This window comes from Gekko japonicus, unplaced genomic scaffold (genome assembly GCF_001447785.1).
Source record: "Gekko japonicus isolate JY-2015 unplaced genomic scaffold, Gekko_japonicus_V1.1 scaffold2985, whole genome shotgun sequence".
Classification (NCBI taxonomy): Eukaryota; Metazoa; Chordata; class Lepidosauria; order Squamata; family Gekkonidae; genus Gekko; species Gekko japonicus.
The window spans coordinates 130,898-149,141 of record NW_015173227.1 but is presented as its reverse complement, the minus strand read 5'-3'; the positions used below and the strand labels follow the sequence as shown (position 1 = coordinate 149,141).

General features: G+C 51.0%; 1 protein-coding gene across 1 annotated transcript in view; it reads left to right on the top strand.

Annotated features, from left to right (window-relative positions):
• The window catches only part of LOC107120099 (tumor necrosis factor receptor superfamily member 16-like), a 73,031-nt gene that overhangs the window by 34,305 nt on the left and 20,482 nt on the right, over positions 1-18,244 (top strand). Inside the window, exons 2-3 of the mRNA XM_015422741.1 lie at positions 13,225-13,357; positions 14,432-14,815. Of these exons, the coding sequence (XP_015278227.1) occupies positions 13,225-13,357; positions 14,432-14,815 (517 nt within the window). The remainder of the gene's footprint in view (positions 1-13,224; positions 13,358-14,431; positions 14,816-18,244) is intronic.

Sequence of the window (18,244 nt, the reverse complement as noted above, 5' to 3'; positions counted from 1 at the left end):
GGGTGTCTGTTGTGGGGAGGGGAAGTGAAAGGAGTTTGTAAGCCGCTCTGAGACTCCAAGTGAAGGGCGGGGTATAAATCCAATCTCTTCTTCTCTTCTTCTTCTACAAGCAAGATAGCAAACAGTCGGTGAGCCAGGGAGAGCTGAGACAGAAAACGGGAGGGCACCCCTTCCACATTCCAGACCTATGACAGGGCTCCCTGACAACTGTCTCTGAACATGGAGGTTCCCTGTATTCCCTGTAATCACCATGGTTAGCAGTCACTGATAGACCGCTCCTCCATGAATCTGTCCCATCCCCTTCTGAAGCCATCTACGGTCATGACCATCACTACATCCTCCAGCAGCAAATTCCACATTTGAATCCCTCCCCGTGTAAAGAGCTATTCCCTCTTGTCCGGACGGAAGTCTTTAAAAAAGCGAATGCCTGGTTTGGCCTGGAGTTTCATGGGAAAGAAGAGATTCGAACCCAGGATTGCCAGATCCTGTGCTAATACTCCGTCTGCTCCCTTACACCGATATCGTAGAGCATGACCATCTACAAAGAGTCCAGACAGCTGCGACCCCAAGACCAGTGGCTGGAAACATGAGAAGACAGAAGAGAGCCCTCTGTGGATTATGCTGGGAGGGTACTTCAAGCCTCCTATTCCAGGGCAACAATGTGCCAGGCCGGCTCGCCTACCCTGAGCCCCATTTCTTCCTGACCCGCTCTCCGCACGTCGGAGTCCAGAAGACCTGTTAAACAAGTGCTGACTTTTGCAAAATGCCACGGGAGCGGGTGCGGCCTCATCAAAGAAGTCCCTTTGTGTGTGGTGCGGAGGCAGGGCAGGCGGAGTTCCCCCTGGGGGTTAGAAAGCCACACACCACGCGGCTGCTAATAACTCCAGAGCCCTTTTATCCGCTCGTCTCAGGGCGCCTTGCAGAGGAGGTACAATCTTGGTCACCAGAGCAGAGGGGGGGAGAAAAATCCTATCTTGTAAGGCCAGAAAAAGGTGCAGAGAAGAGAACCCAGAAGATCTGGGGTTGGAGCCAGTGTTCCCACTAAGCTGAGTTAGTGTGAGCTAGCTCATAGTTTTTTTAGCCTCCGGCTCACACATTTTTGTCTTCGCTCGGGAAGGATAGGGCTCCAGAGCAGACTAATTGATGCAGCAGCCAAATCGCACACTCACAACTTCAATGCCAGTAGCTTACAAAGTAGAATCTTTGCTCACAAGACTCCATAGCTTGCAGGTAGCATTGTTGGGGCCCCTCCCCTAGAAGGAAAGGCTAAGGGCTTTGACATTTGGAGGGAGACACACAGACAGACACTATTTCCCTCTCCCATAATACCAGAACGCCAGGGGCACTCGACAGAGCTGATGGGCTATAGATACAGGCAGGGCAAATTGCTGTACTGTAAAACTGGGCTGCGGTTGTTCAGAGGTTAAGACACAGAGGTTAAGACAATGTAATATTACACTGCTGTATTTCCAGCATAAAAACCTGCAGTATTCTGACATTAAGATGCTGAGCTGCAGACCAGAAGTTCTTTTTTTTTAACATTTATTTATCATTTTTCCATAACAACAAAGAGAAATATATGCATTATATATACAGAATGCTTTTGGAGTTTGCATTTACACAGTTTGTTCAATCCATCTGTCCATTTTTTGCCATCTTTTTCGAAACACATTCTCGTCTTTCCCTGACAATAATGTTTATCCATTTCCTTAATTTCCATAATTTTCATAATTATTTCATCTCTACTTGTTATTTTATCTGATTTCCAACATTTTGCTATGAGAATTCTAGAACTAGTAAGAATATAAAACATTAAACATAATTTATTATATTTAATCCCATCTGGTAACATGTTAAGCAGATATGTTTTCTGGCACGAACTCCAGATCTATATCAGTAATCTCTAGTATTAGTTGTTTTATAGTTTTCCAAAATTTACAAACCTTCTCACATCTCCACCATATTCAGTGCTCCCTCTAAGCTGAGTTAGCGTGAGCCAGCTCACAGTTTTTTAGCCTCCGGCTCACACATTTTTGTCTTTGCTCAGGAAGGATGGCTCCAGAGCAAACTAATTTATGCAGCAGCCAAATCGCTCGCTCACAACTTTAATGCCAGGAGCTCACAAAGTAGAATTTTTGCTCACAATGATCCTATGTTATTTTTGGATCTCCAGCAGTTTCCTGAAGTATTCTTATAACATTTAGCTACCTTATCTGGCGTCCAGGGCCACCTGTAAAACATTTTAAGGGTATTTTCCTTATATGTTGTAGCTCTTAATAATTTTATTGATTTCCACATTTTTGACCAGTTATCTAAATTAATAAAAGTTCTGTAGTTCGGCACTTCGAAACCTGAGTGCCGGGTGACGGAGTGAGCTCCCGTCTCTGGCCCCAGCTCCTGCCAACCTAGCCGTTCGAAAGCAAGAAACTGCAAGTCGATAAATAGGTACCGCATCAGTGGGAAGGTGACAGCGTTTTGCGTGCCTCGGCATCTAGTCATACCAGCCACGTGATCGCGGAAACGTCTTCGGACAGCGCTGGCTCTTCGGCTTGGAAACGGGGATGAGCACCGCCCCCTAGCGTCTGCTTCGACTGGCTCTCGAGCAAGGGAAACCTTTAGCTTTAACTAGTCAGTAATGAGACTGTTAGGAGCTGCGGTGGCTCAAGTGGTTAAGACGCTGAACTGCAGGCTGTGGAAGGTCAGTAGTTCAGCAGTTCAAGACCCGGGTGCCGCATGACGGATTGAGCTCCCGTCTCTAGTTCCAGCTCCTGCCAACCTAGCAGTTCGAAAGCAAGAAATCACAAGTAGATAAATAGGTACCACTTCTGTGGGAAGGTAACAGTGTCCCGTGCGCATTGGTGTTTAGTCATGCCGGCCACATGACCACGGAAACGTCTTCGGACAGCGCTGGCTCTTCGGCTTGGAAACGGGGATGAGCACCGCCCCCTAGCGTCTGCTTCGACTGGCTCTCGAGCAAGGGAAACCTTTAGCTTTAACTAGTCAGTAATGGGACTGTGGAAATCACTGCCAGAAGATGTAGCGATGGCCACAAGCGTTAGACGGCTTTAAAAGGGGATTGGACAGATTCTTGGATTAGAGGTCCACGAATTGCTGTTGTGTGTGTGGCGACGTATGGTGACCCTATGAATTAGCGACCTCCAAAACCTCCTCTCGTTCACAGCCTCACTCAGGTCTTGCAAATGGAGGGGCCTTTGTGGTCTTCCTTTATTCCCTGCTGCCTTCAACGTTCCCTGGCATTATTGCCTTTCCCAGGGCCTCTTGTCTTCTCTTAATGTGACCAAAGTTCGATAGACACAGCTGAGTCATTTTAGCTTCTAGGGAAAGTTCAGGCTTGATTTGGTCTAGAACCCGCCGATTGGTCTTTTTGGTGGTCACAGGAATCCGTCAAACTCTCCCGCAGCAACACATTCCAAAGGAATCTGCTTTCTTTCTTCATTGTCCCAGTGAACCAAAAGTAAAAAAGGTAAAGGTAAAGGTTTCCCTTGCTCGAAAGCCAGTCGGGTCCGACTCTAGGGCTGCGGTGCTCATCGCCGTTTCAAAGCCGAAGAGCCAGCGCTGTCCAAAGACGTTTCCGTGGTCATGTGGCCGGCATGACTGAACACCAAGGTGCACGGAACACTGTTACCTTCCCACCGAAGTGGTACCTATTTATCTACTTGCAATTTCTTGCTTTCGAACTGCTAGGTTGGCAGGAGCTGGAACCATAGACGGGAGCTCACTCCGTCATGTGGCAACTCAGGTCTCGAACTGCTGAACTACTGACTTCCACAGCCTGCAGTTCAGCGTCTTAACTACCTGAGCCACCGCAGCTCCATGAACCAAAGGTAGACAGTTGAATAATGTTCTTATGTCTGGGGCAGTGATGCTCTGTCTTTGGTGCTTGGGGGGGGTCACAGTGGGAGGGCTTCTGGAGTTCTGGCCCCGCTGGTGGACCTCCTGGTGGCCCCTGGTATTTTTGGCCACTGTGTGACACTGAGTGTTGGACTGGATGGGCCACTGACCTGATCCAACATGGCTTCTCTTATGTTCTTATGTCTGGGGCAGTGATGCTCTGTCTTCTTAGTGCTTGGGGGCTCCACAGTGGGACGGCTTCTGGCGTTCTGGTCCCGCTGGTGGACCTCCTGATGGCCCCTGGGTTTTGGCCACTGTGTGACACAGAGTGTTAGACTGGATGGGCCACTGGCCTGATCCAACATTGCTTCTCTGATGTTCTTTAATGTCTGGGGCAGGGATGCTCTGTCTTTGGTGCTTGGAGGGGGCACAGTGGGAGGGCTTCTGGAGTTCTGGCACCGCTGGTGGACCTCCTGATGGCCCCTGGGTTTTGGCCATCGTGTGACACTGAGTGTTGGACTGGATGGGCCACTGGCCTGATCCAACATGGCTTCTCTGATGTTCTTATGTCTGGGGCAGTGATGCTCTGTCTTCTTAGTGCTTGGGGGGGTCACAGTAGGAGGGCTTCTGGAGCTCTGGCCCCGCTGGTGGACGTCCTGATGGCCCCTGGGTTTTGGCCACTGCAAGAAACAGTGTCCGACTGGCAGGGCCATTTGCCTGATCCAACAAGGCTTCTCTTTCGTCCGTATGCATTCCAAACACCTGGTCACCAGTTTGTCTTCTTTCGAAAAAGCTGCAAACAGGATGGGCAGTTTCGGAAGGCGTGGCAAACCCGTCTGAGCCTCTTTTGCTCTAACAGAGCTGCCTTCTGTCTTTGGGGTCCTCTGGAAGGTTTTGGAAAACGTTCTCTCCCCCCACCCCACCCCACCCCACCCCGTCTTGCTTTTCCTGTTCTGCATTTGAGATGGCTGGGTCATAAGGAATGGTCTCCAGATGAAGAGGATGCCGCATGGCTTGGGGTGGGGGCAGAGGGGGGAGACGATATCTTAAGGCAGGCTCCTCTTCCGGGGAGACACAGCTGGGGTAAGGGATTGGGGAGGGGGTCGCAATCTTTTGCAAGGATTGTATGATTCCTTGTAACCGGATCGCCCGGTTCCCAAAGAGCTGGGAGTGACAGGGCAGGCTGAAAGGGTTTAATCAGAACAGGGCTTTGGGCTCTGGATAGGGGGAAAGGAGAAAGGAGGTCTGCTGAGCAAGGAAGGGGGGTGGTGGAGGCAGTTTTGTTCCATTTGCCCCGGGATCTAGCACAGGGGTTGCCAAACTGTGGCTCGGGAGCCGCGTGCGGCCCTTTCACACATATTATGCCGCTCCCGCAGGCTCCCCATCGATTCTCCCTCTAAGCTGTGGAATCTTGTCAGCAAAAATCCTACTTTCTGAGCTACCGGCATTGAAGTTGTGAGCGAGCGATTTGGCTGCTGCATCAATTAGTTTGTTCCGGAGGCCATCCTTCCTGAGCTAAGGCAAAAATGTGTGAGCCGGAGGCTAAAAAACTGTGAGCCGGCTCACACTAACTCAGCTTAGAGGGAACACTGCCATCTATTTCCTTCCTTCTTTCCCCTCCCTCCCTCATCTCTTTGCTTTCTTTGTTTCTCTCTCTCTCTCTCTTCCTTCCTCCCTCCCTCTCCCTCCCCATCTATCCTTCCTTCCTTCCTTCCTGCCTTCCTTCCTTCCTTCCTTCCTTCCTTCCTTCCTTCCTTCCTTCCTTCCTTTCTCTATTCGTCCCTCCCTCCCCCTCCCCATCTATTCTTTCTTTCTTTCTTTCTTTCTTTCTTTCTTTCTTTCTTTCTTTCTTTCTTTCTTTCTTTCTTTCTTTCCTCTCTCTCTTTTCTCTTCCTTCCTTCCTCTCCCTCCCCATCTATTTGATTTCTTTGTTTCCCTCTCTCTCTCTTTCTTTCCACCTTTCATTCTTTCTTTTCACCCCCTCTCTCTTTCTCTCCCTTAGACAAATAAATATCATTAGCAAACAAGTAAATATCATGATCAGTATCTGTTTTTACCCCTTCTGTTTTTATTTTTGGCAGTCTCATTTAATGTTAATAAAAAGCCAATTTGCATATTCCTCAATCAAAACGTGTGTGTAATATCATGAGACTCTCAAACATTTGACGTGTATTCTGTGTAGCTCTTTCTTTCTTTCTCTCTTCCTTCCTTCCTCCCTCCCTCTCCCCATCTTTTCTTTCTTTCTTTCTTTCTTTCTTTCTTTCTTTCTTTCTTTCTTTCTTTCTTTCTTTCTTTCTTTCTTTCTTTCTCTCTCTCTCTCTCTCTCTCTCTTTCTCTCTTTCTCTCTTTTCTCTTCCTTCCTTCCTCCCTCTCCCTCCCCATCTATTTGCTTTCTTTGTTTCCCTCTCTCTTTCTCTCTTTCTTTCCACCTCTTTCATTCTTTCCACCCCCTCTCTCTTTCTCTCCCTTAGACAAATAAATATCATTAGCAAACAAGTAAATATCACTATCAATATCTGGTTTTACCCCTTTTGCTTTTATTTTTGGCAGTCTCATTTAATGTTAGTTTAAAAAGTCAACTTGCATATCTCTCAATAAAAACGTGTATGTACTATCGTGAGACTCTCAAACCTCTGACGTGTATTCTGTGTGGCTCTTACGTTGGCCACCCATCTAGCGGCTGGGATGGAGGAGGAGGAGTCTGAAGATTTGGGGGCGGGAGCCTGGGAATTGACTTCAGCCCGGTATTTTGCCACTGAGTCTACCGTCCAAAGCAGCCATTTTCTCCGGGGGAACAGGGTTCCTATTAAGCTGAGTTAGTGTGAGCTAGTAAAGGTAAAGGTTTCCCTTGTTTGAAAGCCAGTCGACTCCGACTCTAGGGCTGCGGTGCTCATCTCCGTTTCCAAGCCGAAGAGCCAGCGCTGTCCGAAGACGTTTCCGTGGTCACGTGGCCGGCATGACTAAACACCAAGGCGCACGGAACGCTGTTACCTTCCCACCGAAGTGGTCCCTATTTATCTACTTGCCGTTTCTTGCTTTCGAACTGCTAGGTTGGCAGGAGCTGGAACTAGAGACGGGAGCTCACTCCGTCATGCGGCACCCCTGGGTCTCGAACTGCTGAAATACTGACCTTCCACAGCCTGAAATTCAGCGTCTTAACCACTTGAGCCACCCCAGCTCCTAGTGTGAGCTAGCTCAGTTTTTTAGCCTCCGGCTCACACATTTTTGTCTTAGCTCAGGAAGGATGGCTCCAGAGCAATATTCCCTATAAGCTACGGAGTCCTGTGAGCAAAAATTCTACTTTGTGAGCTACTGGCATGAAAGTGGTGAGCGAGTCATTTGGCTTCAATGCTCAATAGAGAGCATTTTAACATATTGTGTCTGTGCCTGGTTTGCCAGTTGTACGGCTGTGGAGGGGAAAGCACTCCAGAGAGTTGTCATCACAGCAGATCATTGGCTGCCCTCTCCCACTCCTGGAGAAATTGTATAGTTCTCGATGTTTGAAAAAAGCAAATAATATTTTGCAGGACTTGTCACATCCTGAACATTCCTTGTTTGAACTGCTGCCTTCGGGCAGAAGATATAGGACAATTAAAACAAGGACAAGTAGATTAAAGAATAGTTCTTATTCGAGAGCTATTATTGCCTTAAATGCTGTATGAAATTGGAATTTGGGTGACATTGGTGGTTTTTAAGTTGCTATGTGAACCTTAAGGGAGTTATGGGACAGTTGTGAATTGTGTGAGTGTATATGAATATTGTTGTAGATCACCGAAATGATTGCATCTTTAATTTCATTGTACTATGTACAATGACAATAAAGTATATTATTATTATTATTATTATTATTATTATTATTATTATTATTATTATTATTATTATTATTATTATTATTATTATTATTATTATTATTATTATTATTATTATTATTATTATTATTATTATATTAGTTTGCTCTGGAGCCTTCCTTCCTGAGCTAAGGCAAAAAAGGTGTGAGTCGGAGGCTAAGAAACTGGGAGCTAGCTCACACCAATTCAGCTTATAGGGAACGCTGCTCCAGAGCAAACTAATTTATGCAGCAGCCAAATCGCTCGCTCACCACTTTCATGCCAGTAGCTCACAAAGTAGAATTTTTGCTCACAAGACTCCACAGCTCAGAGGGGAGCGTTGGTGGATACCCGTTGCCTGGAGAGCCATTGTAATTCCGGGAGATCTCCGGGTTCCGCCTGGAGGTGGGTAAGGCTACTTCTCCCCCCTTCCGACTGTGGGCCTTCTCATGTGCATTCCCCTCTGCGTGATTTGGAGCTGGATTCCTCAGCAGAGGGGGGGCGCATTTGGTACAAGGGGTGCTGTGGCCTGTGACAGGCCTGCATTCCAAAGGTTATTAATAGAGACCCTCCTGGGTGGAGGGCAGACGAAGACCACATTCTCGGGCGGGGCGGGGTGGGGGTGCAAGTCTCTCCAAAGGCCACGATGCTGGAGAGGTGAGGAGCAGTGCTCCCTCTAAGCTGTGTTAGCGTGAGCTCAGCTAGCTTGCCGTTTCTTAGCCTCCGGCTCACACCTTTTCGTCTCGGCTCAGGAAGGAGGGCTCCAGAGCAAACTGATTGATGCAGCAGCCAAATCGCTGGCTCACAACTTTAATGCTGGTAGCTCGCAAAGTAGAATTCTTGCTCACAAGACTCCACAGCTTAGAGGGAGCATTGCTCCAGAGCAAACTAATTGATGCAGCAGCCCAATCGCTGGCTCACAACTTTAATGCCGGTAGCTCACAAAGTAGAATTTTTGCTCACAGGACTCCACAGCTTAGAGGGAGCATTGGTGGGGGGTGGGTGCAAGTCTCTCCAAAGGGCACGCTGGAGAGATGAGGGGCCATTCTGGGGTTCCCACCTCCAGGCTGAGGGATTCCTGGTGATCTGGGGGTGGAGCCTGGGGAGGGAGGTGTGGAGGGTATAGTACCACAGAGTTCACCAAACCTGCCATTTTTCCCCGGAGAACTGATCTCTGTTGTCTGGAGAGTTGTCATTCCAGGAGATCTCCAGGCCGCACCTGGAGGCTGGCAACCCTGGTCTGAGCACTTCCTCTTTTTGTGTCGTCGTCCCCAAATCGCCTGCCAAGCATTGCACTCCGAGGAAATGCTTTTCTTGGGAGAAAGGCCAAGCAAATACCCAGGGACTGACTTCCGAGTAGATCGATTTGCACGAGTGTCTGGGAGACCCAGGTTTGAATCCCCACTCATGCTACGAGAGCTTGCTGGGTGACCTTCGGCCAGTCGCACACTCTCAGCCTGGCCTACCTCACAGGGTTGTTGCAAGAGGAAAATGCGGGAGAGGAGAGTGTAAGCTGAGCTGCAAGGTGTGCAAGCATGTAATAATAATTATTCAAGAATTTGTAAACATGAGTATGAAAATCCGTCAATACAAAAGTGCACAATTACAATAATACAGCAAATATTTTGTGTTGTTACAGGGGATGGACAAAATTCTCCGGAGTATCTTCTGCATTGTGTTCTGAAGCATATCAGGGACTGGGGGAGGCCTGGCCTCTGCTTCCTTCCCTCCCTCCCTCCCTCCCTCCTCGGCCTCTACTTCCTCCCCTGCCGGCTGTGTGGGGCGTGGGGTAGGAGAGGAGACTAGAAGAAAATGGTACCCCACTTTCCTGAGTAGATATAAACTACCTGCCTACCAGTTACTGGCGAAACGTCAGGTCCTACAATGCCAAGACCACGGCCACACAACCCGGAAAATCTACAGCAACTAATGAACTCCGACCGTGAAGGCCTTCGAAAACATATCTATTGTCCGTCTGTCTGTCCGCCTGTCCATCCATCCATCCATCCATCCATCCATCCATCCATCCATCCATCCATCCATCCATCCATCTATCCATCTATCTATCTATCATTTACCGCCCTTCCCTGAGTTGGGCTCAGAGCGGTTGGCAGCAACAAAAAAATACAATATAAAATCGAAAGAAAAACAGTCCAGCAAAAATTAAAGAACATTAAATTGCGCCAAAATAAATACAGTATGCATCAATGTCCTGCAAGTGGGAGAAAGCAGAGTGGGGGGGGGAGTGCCAGGTAGGCGGTACCCCTTATTGTCCTCCTCTATCAAAAGCCTGCAGAACATCTCTGCCTTAAATACCCTGCAGAACTGCATAAGAAGAGGAGAAAAAATTGGATTTGTGCCCCGCCCTTCACTAACTGAAGGAGTCTCAGAGTGGCTTACAAACTCCTTTCCCTTCCCCTCAGCTCCCCACAACAGCAGGTCTCTTTCAGGGGTCATTTTCTGCGGTATTGCACAGGAGCGGAGCTCCGGCAGTAAGGAGCCCAGGGGGTGGGCACATGCAACAAGCCCCGCCCCCTGCTCCCAGCAGCCCTCAGTCGGGCCATGAGGAGCAAGAAGCAGCCAGGTAAGTTGCAAAGCCCACCTTCAGGTACAAGCTCTCCCTCCTCTGTGAGGGCAGATCTGCGCGTTCCCCCCATAGCTAGCCATCCAAAACAGTCCAGTGGAGCCTGAGCGGTGGGTGTTGCCTTCTGACACACTTCCGGCGATGTCAGGGTGTGTGGCCTATGCAAATAAGTAATGCTAATGAGCTCCTGCCCCTCTTTTTCTACGAAACGACCCCTGGCTCTTCTGGTGTTCTTATCAGGCGAAGGCCTCGGCCCCTCTGCCCTGTTGTTGGCCCTCCAGAGGAACTGGCTGGCCCCTGTGTGAGACGGGAGGTTGGACTAGAGGGACCCTCCCTGGTCTGACCCAGCAGGGCTCTTCTGGTGTTTTTCTCAGGGGAAGGCCTCAGCCTCTCTGCCCTGTTGCTGGCCCTCCAGAGGAACTGGTTGGCCCCTGTGTGAGACGGGAGGCTGGACTGGATGGACCCTCCCTGGTCTCATCCAGCAGGGCTCTTCTGATGTCCTCGTGCCCGGCTGCCGGTGGCACGCTGAGAACCTTCCCAGGAAGTGAAACAGCCGGTCTGTCTCTGACCGGGGCCAGTTACCCCAAGCCTACGTGGAGAGCGATGCGTTGGAGGCACTTACACACCCGGCCGTATTTTCCTGCTCTGCTCACTCTGACCTGGATGCCGCCAGTACTGTTTTTTCCATGCCCATATCCTGCCTCCCTTTCCTGATTCAAACAGTCGGGCAGCTGTCGCGTCCTGGCATCTACTGGCAGAGCAGCCTCCCCTGGCTCGGGCAGACTGGCTCACTGGCCCTTCGTGCCAGGCCTGAGACAAAAACCTCTGGGGTCTGGATGAGCTAGGGCTTGCCAACTTCCAGTTGGGGCCTGGAGATTTCCTGGAAATAGAACTGATCACACTATGGAGAGCAGTTCCCCTGCTTCGGAGGTTCGGCTCTATTACATTATACTGTGCTGAGGCCCCTCCCCACTCCAAACCCCGCCCTCCCCAGGCTCCACCTCCAAATCTCCAGGAATCTCCCGACCCAGAGCTGGCAACCCTAGAGTGGGTAAGGAAGGTGCAGGAAATACAGGAAATACCAGAGCCACATTTCCCATGCCTCGCTCCTTGCATGGCCTCCCCACGATTTGTTTTAAATAGCTGCCTTGGTGGCCCTTCTAAGGACAGAAACGCGGGGGACAAATTTGTATAAATAAATACATATAAGGACCCGGGGATCTCCATTCTTGCTTGTATCTGATGAAGGGAGCTTGGAGTCTCAAAGGTTTATACCCTGTCTTTAAAGTGTCACTGGACTCAGATCGTGCCCTTTCAATGTTACCCTCTGGGCTGGCACTTGTGTATATGAAAGGGAAATCAAAGGAAAATGCTTTCTCTTATTTGGAGGCTGTGGCTCAGTGGCAGAGCCTCTGCTTGGCATGCAGAAAGTCCCAGGTTCAATCCCCAGTGGCATCTCCAGTTAAAAAGGACCAGGCAGGAGGTGATGGGAAAGACCTCAGCCTGAGACCCTGGAGAGCTGTAAAGAGGGGCCGTGGCTCAGTGGTAGAGCCTCTGCCTGGCATGCAGAAGGTCCCAGGTTCAATCCCCAGTGGCATCTCCAGTTAAAAAGGACCAGGCAGGAGGTGATGGGAAAGACCTCCGCCTGAGACCCTGGAGAGCTGTAAAGAGGGGCTGTGTAGCTCAGTGGCAGAGCATCTGCTTGGCATGCAGGAGGTCCCAGGTTCAACCCCTGGCATCTCCAGTTAAAAAGGATTGGGCAGGAGGTGATGGGAAAGACCTCCGCCTGAGACCCTGGAAAGCTGTAAAGAGGGGCTGTGGCTCAGGGGAAGAGCATCTGCTTGGCATGCAGGAGGTCCCAGGTTCAGTTCCTGACAGCATCTCCTGTTGAAAAGGACCAGGCAGGAGGTGATGGGAAAGACCTCCGCCTGAGACCCTGGAGAGCTGTAAAGAGGGGCTGTGGCTCAGTGGAAGTGCAGAAGGTCCCAGGTTCCATCCCCAATTGTTGTTGTTGTTGTTCAGTTGCACAGTCGAGTCCAACTCTTCGCAACCCCATGGACCACATCACACCAGGCCCTCCTGTCCTCCATAGTTTGCTCAATTTCATGTCCATTGCATCTATGACACTGTCTAACCATCTCATCCTTTGCCGTCCCCGTCTTCTTTGACCTTCAGTCTTTCCCAGCATCAGGGTCTTCCCCAGTGAGGGCTCCCTTCTTATCTGGTGGCCAAAGTATTTGGGCTTCAGTTTCATTATCTGGCCTTCCAGGGAACAGTCAGGGTTGATTTCTTTTAGTATGGACTGATTTGATCTCCTTGCCAGTCCGAGGGACTCTCAAGAGTCTTCTCCAGCACCATAGTTCAAAAGCATCTATTCTTCGCCGCTCGGCCTTCCTTATGGTCCAACTCTCACAGCCATACCTTACTACTGGGAATACCATTGCTTTGACCATGCAGACTTTTGTTGGCAGGGGGATGTCTCCACCAGTGTTCCCTCTAAGCTGAGTCAGTGTGAGCCAGCTCACAGTTTTTTAGCCTCTAGCTCACCCATTTTTGTCTTTGCTCGGGAAGGATGGCTCCAGAGCAAACTAATTGATACAGGAGCCGAATCGCTCGCTCACACATGCCAGTAGCTCACAAAGTAGGATTTTTGCTCACAAGAGGGTACATTGGTCTCTACTTTTCATTATGCTGTCTAGGTTTGCCATCGCTTTTTTCAATATCTACCAGTTAAAAGATCTGGTAGCAGGTGATGTGAAAGACCTTCGCCTGAGACCCTGGAGAGCAGCTACCAGTCTGAGAAGACAAGCCTGAACTTGATAGACCGGGGGTCTGGTTTAGTAGAAAGCCAGCTACATGTGTGTTCTCCTGTATTGGAGGGGGGCTGCTCTTTCGGGAATTTGCTGCGCGGCGCACTGTTCTCTTGCCACACCTCATTTCCTTCCTTTTTTGTGTGTTCAGGTTCTGGCCAATCAAGGCTGTGAAAATGGGCACGTGACCTCAACTGGCGACTGCTGTGATCTCTGCCCACCAGGCTACGGAGTTACAGTTCCCTGTGGCAACACCAATACCAAATGCGAACCATGCATCGAGAGTGAGTATAAGATGCCCGGGGAAGAACTCTTGGACTGTATGACCCAAACACTCCCGACTGACCTACATAGGCAGCAAAAACACAGGGTAGAGCGGCCGCAAACATTCCATTGCTGTGGGTAAGAAGTGCAGACTGGTCCTTTAACTTACCAGGACATTTCCTGTTGGGGGGCTGCCCCGGAGGGCTACTGGTGGCCGGGAGCAAGCTGAGCTAAGTGGCCCCTGCAGCTCATACCAGGACTGTGACAACAGTAACTCTGGCCCTGGTTCGAATCCAGACGGCCTTGCAGCTTTGCTCCAGGGCAGTTTGAATGTCCCAACCCACCCTCTGTGGGGAGGTTCTCAGCGTACCACCGGCAGCCGGGCACGAGGACATCAGAAGAGCCCTGCTGGATGAGACCAGGGAGGGTCCATCTAGTCCATCCTCCCGTCTCACACAGGGGCCAGCCAGTTCCTCTGGAGGGCCAACAACAGGGCAGAGAGGCCGAGGCCTTCCCCTGAGAAGAGCCTCAGAAGAGCCAGGGGTCATTTCATAGAAAAAGAGGTGCAGGAGCTCATTAGCACAACTTATTTGCATATGCCACACACCCTGAAATCACCGGAAGTGTGTCAGAAGGCAACACCCACCGCTCAGGCTCCACTCGACTGTTTTGGATTGCTAGCTATGGGGGGAACGCGCAGATCTGCCCTCACAGAGGTGGGGAAAGCTTGTACCTGAAGGTGGGCTCTGCAACTTACCTGGCTGCTTCTTGCTCCTCGTGGCCCGACTGAGGGCTGCTGGGAGCAGGGGGCGGGGCTTGTTGCATGTACCCGCCCCCTGGGCTCCTTACTGCCGGAGCTCCGCTCCTGTGCGCTCCCGCAGGAAATGACCCCTGCATATTTGTATTGTTATAATTATCTTAAATAAAAGTTTGAAAAAAAATTTTTTTTTAAAAATGTGGTTTTTAAGCCTTAGAGGGAGCAGGATCAGTTACGTAGGCGCCAGTGAAGCAGTGGAGGGACCTCATTCTGGGGTGCGGCATTTCTCCTCCCGTGAACTGAAACTCTCCCTCCTGTGCGTCTCTCTCCGCAACAGACATGACGTTCTCCTCCGTCGCCAGCGCCACGAAACCGTGCCAGCCGTGTTCGATGTGCCCGGGCCATGTGCCCAGACTGGAGGTGTGCACTCCTACCCACGACACCGTGTGCGCCGTCAGCTGCCCACAGGGACAGTACCTGCATGCGAGAAACGGGAGCCACGGTGCCGGGCATTGCCGTCCTTGCCAGGTTTGCCCCGAAGGCTACGGAGCCGTCCAGCCGTGTGGACCCAACGCCAACACCATGTGCCAGAAATGCCCCAAGGGCTACTACTCAGAGGAGAAGAGCTCTTTGGAACCGTGTCTCCGCTGCCGCCTGGAGTGCCACGAGAGCGAGGTCATGATCCAGGAGTGCACCCCGCATTCGGACACTCTCTGCATGGGTAGGTACCAATGGGCAGGGCTATTTTGGGGCAGGAACGCACAGGAACGGAGTTCCGGCTGGCTCCCAAGTTGGCCACACCCAGCAGGACCTCATTAGCATAACAGGCCACACCCAACAGCAGAAACTCATTAGGATTGGCTACATTAGGGGTGTGTGGCCTAACATGCAAAGGAGTTCCTGCTCCAAAAAAAGCCCTGATTTTTGACAACAAACAAGGTAAACAGAATAAGAAGGAAAAGGTGGGTGTGGCTGGATGAGCACACTTCTGGTAATATGGGGGTGCGGCCTAATGTGCTAATGAACTGAGCTGTCGGGGTGTGGCCTATTATGCTAATGAGTTTCTGTTGTTGGGTCCCTCTAGTCCAGCCTCCCTTCTCACACGGTGGCCAGCCAGTTCCTCTGGAGGGCCAAGAACAGGGCAGGGAGGCCGAGGCCTTCCCCTGATAAGAACCTCAGAAGAGCCCTGCTGGATCAGACCAGGGACGGTCCATCCAGTCCATCATCCCGTCTCACACAGGGGCCAGCCAGTTCCTATGGAGGGCCAACAACAGGGCAGAGAGGCCGAGGCTTTCCCCTGATAAGTACATCAGAAGAGCCCTGCTGGATCGGACCAGGGAGGGTCCCTCTAGTCCAGCCTCCCATCTCACACAGGGGCCAGCCAGTTCCTCTGGAGGGCCAGCAACAGGGCAGAGAGGCCGAGGTCCTCCCCTGACGTTGCCTCTTGGCTCTGGGATTCAGAGGATTAGTGCCTCTGAATGCGGAGTGTTAAATACTGGGTTGCAGTGATCAGCTCTAGTGTATTCAGTGATTTCAGCACACTACAAGGACACCCAGCAAGGTTTGAGCCCTGCTTATAAAGCATGCACACACCACACCCATCACACACCCACTCCCAAGGATAGGCTGTTTACATGACAGCACTTATCTATTGGTTTGCCCCAGGATCCCAGGGGAGCTATTGTTCTAGAGGAGCAAGCTAAACCCGTTTCTGGTACAGCGTGAGGAACGGCTTAGGCTCCACACATAACACGGAGGTTCCCTTGAGTCATCATGGCTCGTGATCTTCCATGTGGGTGCGGCCTAATGTGCTAATGAGCTGTGCTGCCAGGGGTGTGGCCCAATATGCTAATGAGTTCCTGCTGTTGGGTGTGGCCTATTATGCTAATGAGTTCCTGCTGGGCTTTTTCTACAAAAAGAGCCCTGCCTAAACCTATTTTCGATCGGGGGGGCGGGGGGGGATACGATTGAGGTATTTATAATTAGGAACAGACTGGGAACAGTTTCAAATGGGTAACCCTGGCCCCGGGCATATGGGCCAGATAACGTATCAACGGGGGGGGGAGGGGGAGGCGTGGCTGTTTTCCCTGGAGCGAAATAAAGCGTGGTAACCCAATCACACGGCGATGCTGGAGCAAAGAAGTGGCGCGGCAAGCGTTCCGCGTTTGTGCACATCCGCAGTTCCGCGGAGCAGCGCTGCTTTCAGTTTCGTGTTTGTGCGCATGTGCTTACGAAAAACATCTGGTTCGCGACGGGACGTGGACGGGCGCCGGATGCCACGGGATACTAGCGCTCCCGCGATCAGACGCCTGCCCCTGCCCCGCATTTTCCGGATACCACTGCACTTTCTGAGGTCGTTTTTTACTGCGCATCTTCGGCGGGATGCCACGGGTTGGCCACGGGTGCGCTACGCTTCCCAGATGTTGTGATCGCGCCCTGAAAATCCGCCTGACATTCGTGCCTTTCGCGCGGCAAATCCTCCGTGTGACCGGGGCCCATGTTGGTCTGCAATAGATGAGCCAGATTTGAGTCCCTTAGAGACCATGAAGACTTTTGGAGCATAAGCTTTCAAGAGTCCCAGCTCTCTGAGGAAGGGAGCTTTGACCTCCAAAACGTATATCTCGAAAATTTTGTTGGTCTCTCAGAGGCTGCTAACTCGGTGTCAGAGTCTCGCAGCGATCAGTTCTCAACCATGTTCCTTCGAAAAGGTTTCAGTTTATTGAGTACAGTGAAGGCAAGTCATCTGTGCATACATTCCGTGTCAGAACTAACTCTAAAGGTGGGAGGGGGATAGATATACACAAGGCTATTTTGGGGCAGGAACGCACAGGAACGGAGTTCCGGCTGGCTCCCAAGTTGGCCACTCCCAGCAGGAACTCATTAGCATAATAGGCCACACCCAACAGCAGAAACTCAAAAAGCCCTGGGAATACATGTCATTGGACAAATACAGGGGTCATTTCCTGCAGGAGCGCACAGGAGCAGAGCTCCGGCAATAAGGAGCTCAGGGGGTGGGCACATGCAACAAGCCCCGCTCCCTGCTCCCAGCAGCCCTTAGTTGGGCCACGAGGAGCAAGAAGCAGCCAGGTAAGTTGCAGAGCCTCCCCCCCCCGGCCCTCCTTCAGGTACAAGCTCTCCCTCCACTGTGAGGGCAGATCTGAGCATTCCCCCCCCCCCATAGGTAGCAATCAAAAACAGTCCAGTGGCACCTTTCATACAAAGTTTTATTCAGGTCTCACCTTGTGCTTCCTTATAATATCTTTGTTGTTCAGTCGCACAGTCAAGTCCGACTCTTCGCGACCCCATGGACCAGATCACGCCAGGCCTTCCAGTCTTCCTCCATCCTCTGAAGTTTGCTCAATTTCATGTTCGTTGCATCTATGACACTGTGTAACCATCTCATCCTTTGCCGTCCCCATCTTCTTTGACCTTCAGTCTTTCCCAGCATCAGGGTCTTCTCCAGGGAGTGCTCCCTTCTCATTGGGTGGCCAAAGTATTTGAGCTTCAGTTTCATTATCTGGCCTTCCAGGGAATAGTCAGGGTTGGTTTCTTTTAGGATTGACTGATTTGATCTTCTTGCAGTCCAAGGGACTCTCAAGAGTCTTTTCCAGCACCATTTAACGTCAATAAAAAGCAAATTTGCATATATTTTGTAATAAAAACGTGTCTGTGAGATTTGCTCATGTCTTGAGGCTCTCAAACATCTGACGTTTAACTATGTGGCTCTTACGGTGAGCATGTTCGGCCACCCTTGGTCTGGAGGGTGTAGTTAAAGGAGGTCGCCCGGCCCTACCTGGACGTTGTCAGTCCTTTCAGGTGTGGCCACATCTCTCCACAAGGAGGTGCGGGGGCTCCCAACGTCCAATGGGGGTTGTCAGCCTCCAGTTGGCACAACCAAACTACACACAACCAACCAGAGGTCATTTCGGGGGGGATCGCAGTTCCCCCGGGTGAGGTACGGGGGGCGGGGCACATGACGAAGCCCCGCCCCCTGCTTCCAGCTGCCCCGCTTCCAGCCCTCATTCAGCTAGGAGGAGGCAGGAGAAGTGGGAGGGTAAGTTGCTTCTTCCCTGCCTCTCCCCACCCCTGCCTGCCTGGGGCCAGGGAGGGCCTTCGCGGTACTTCCTTGCACTCCCGCCGGCCTTTGGAG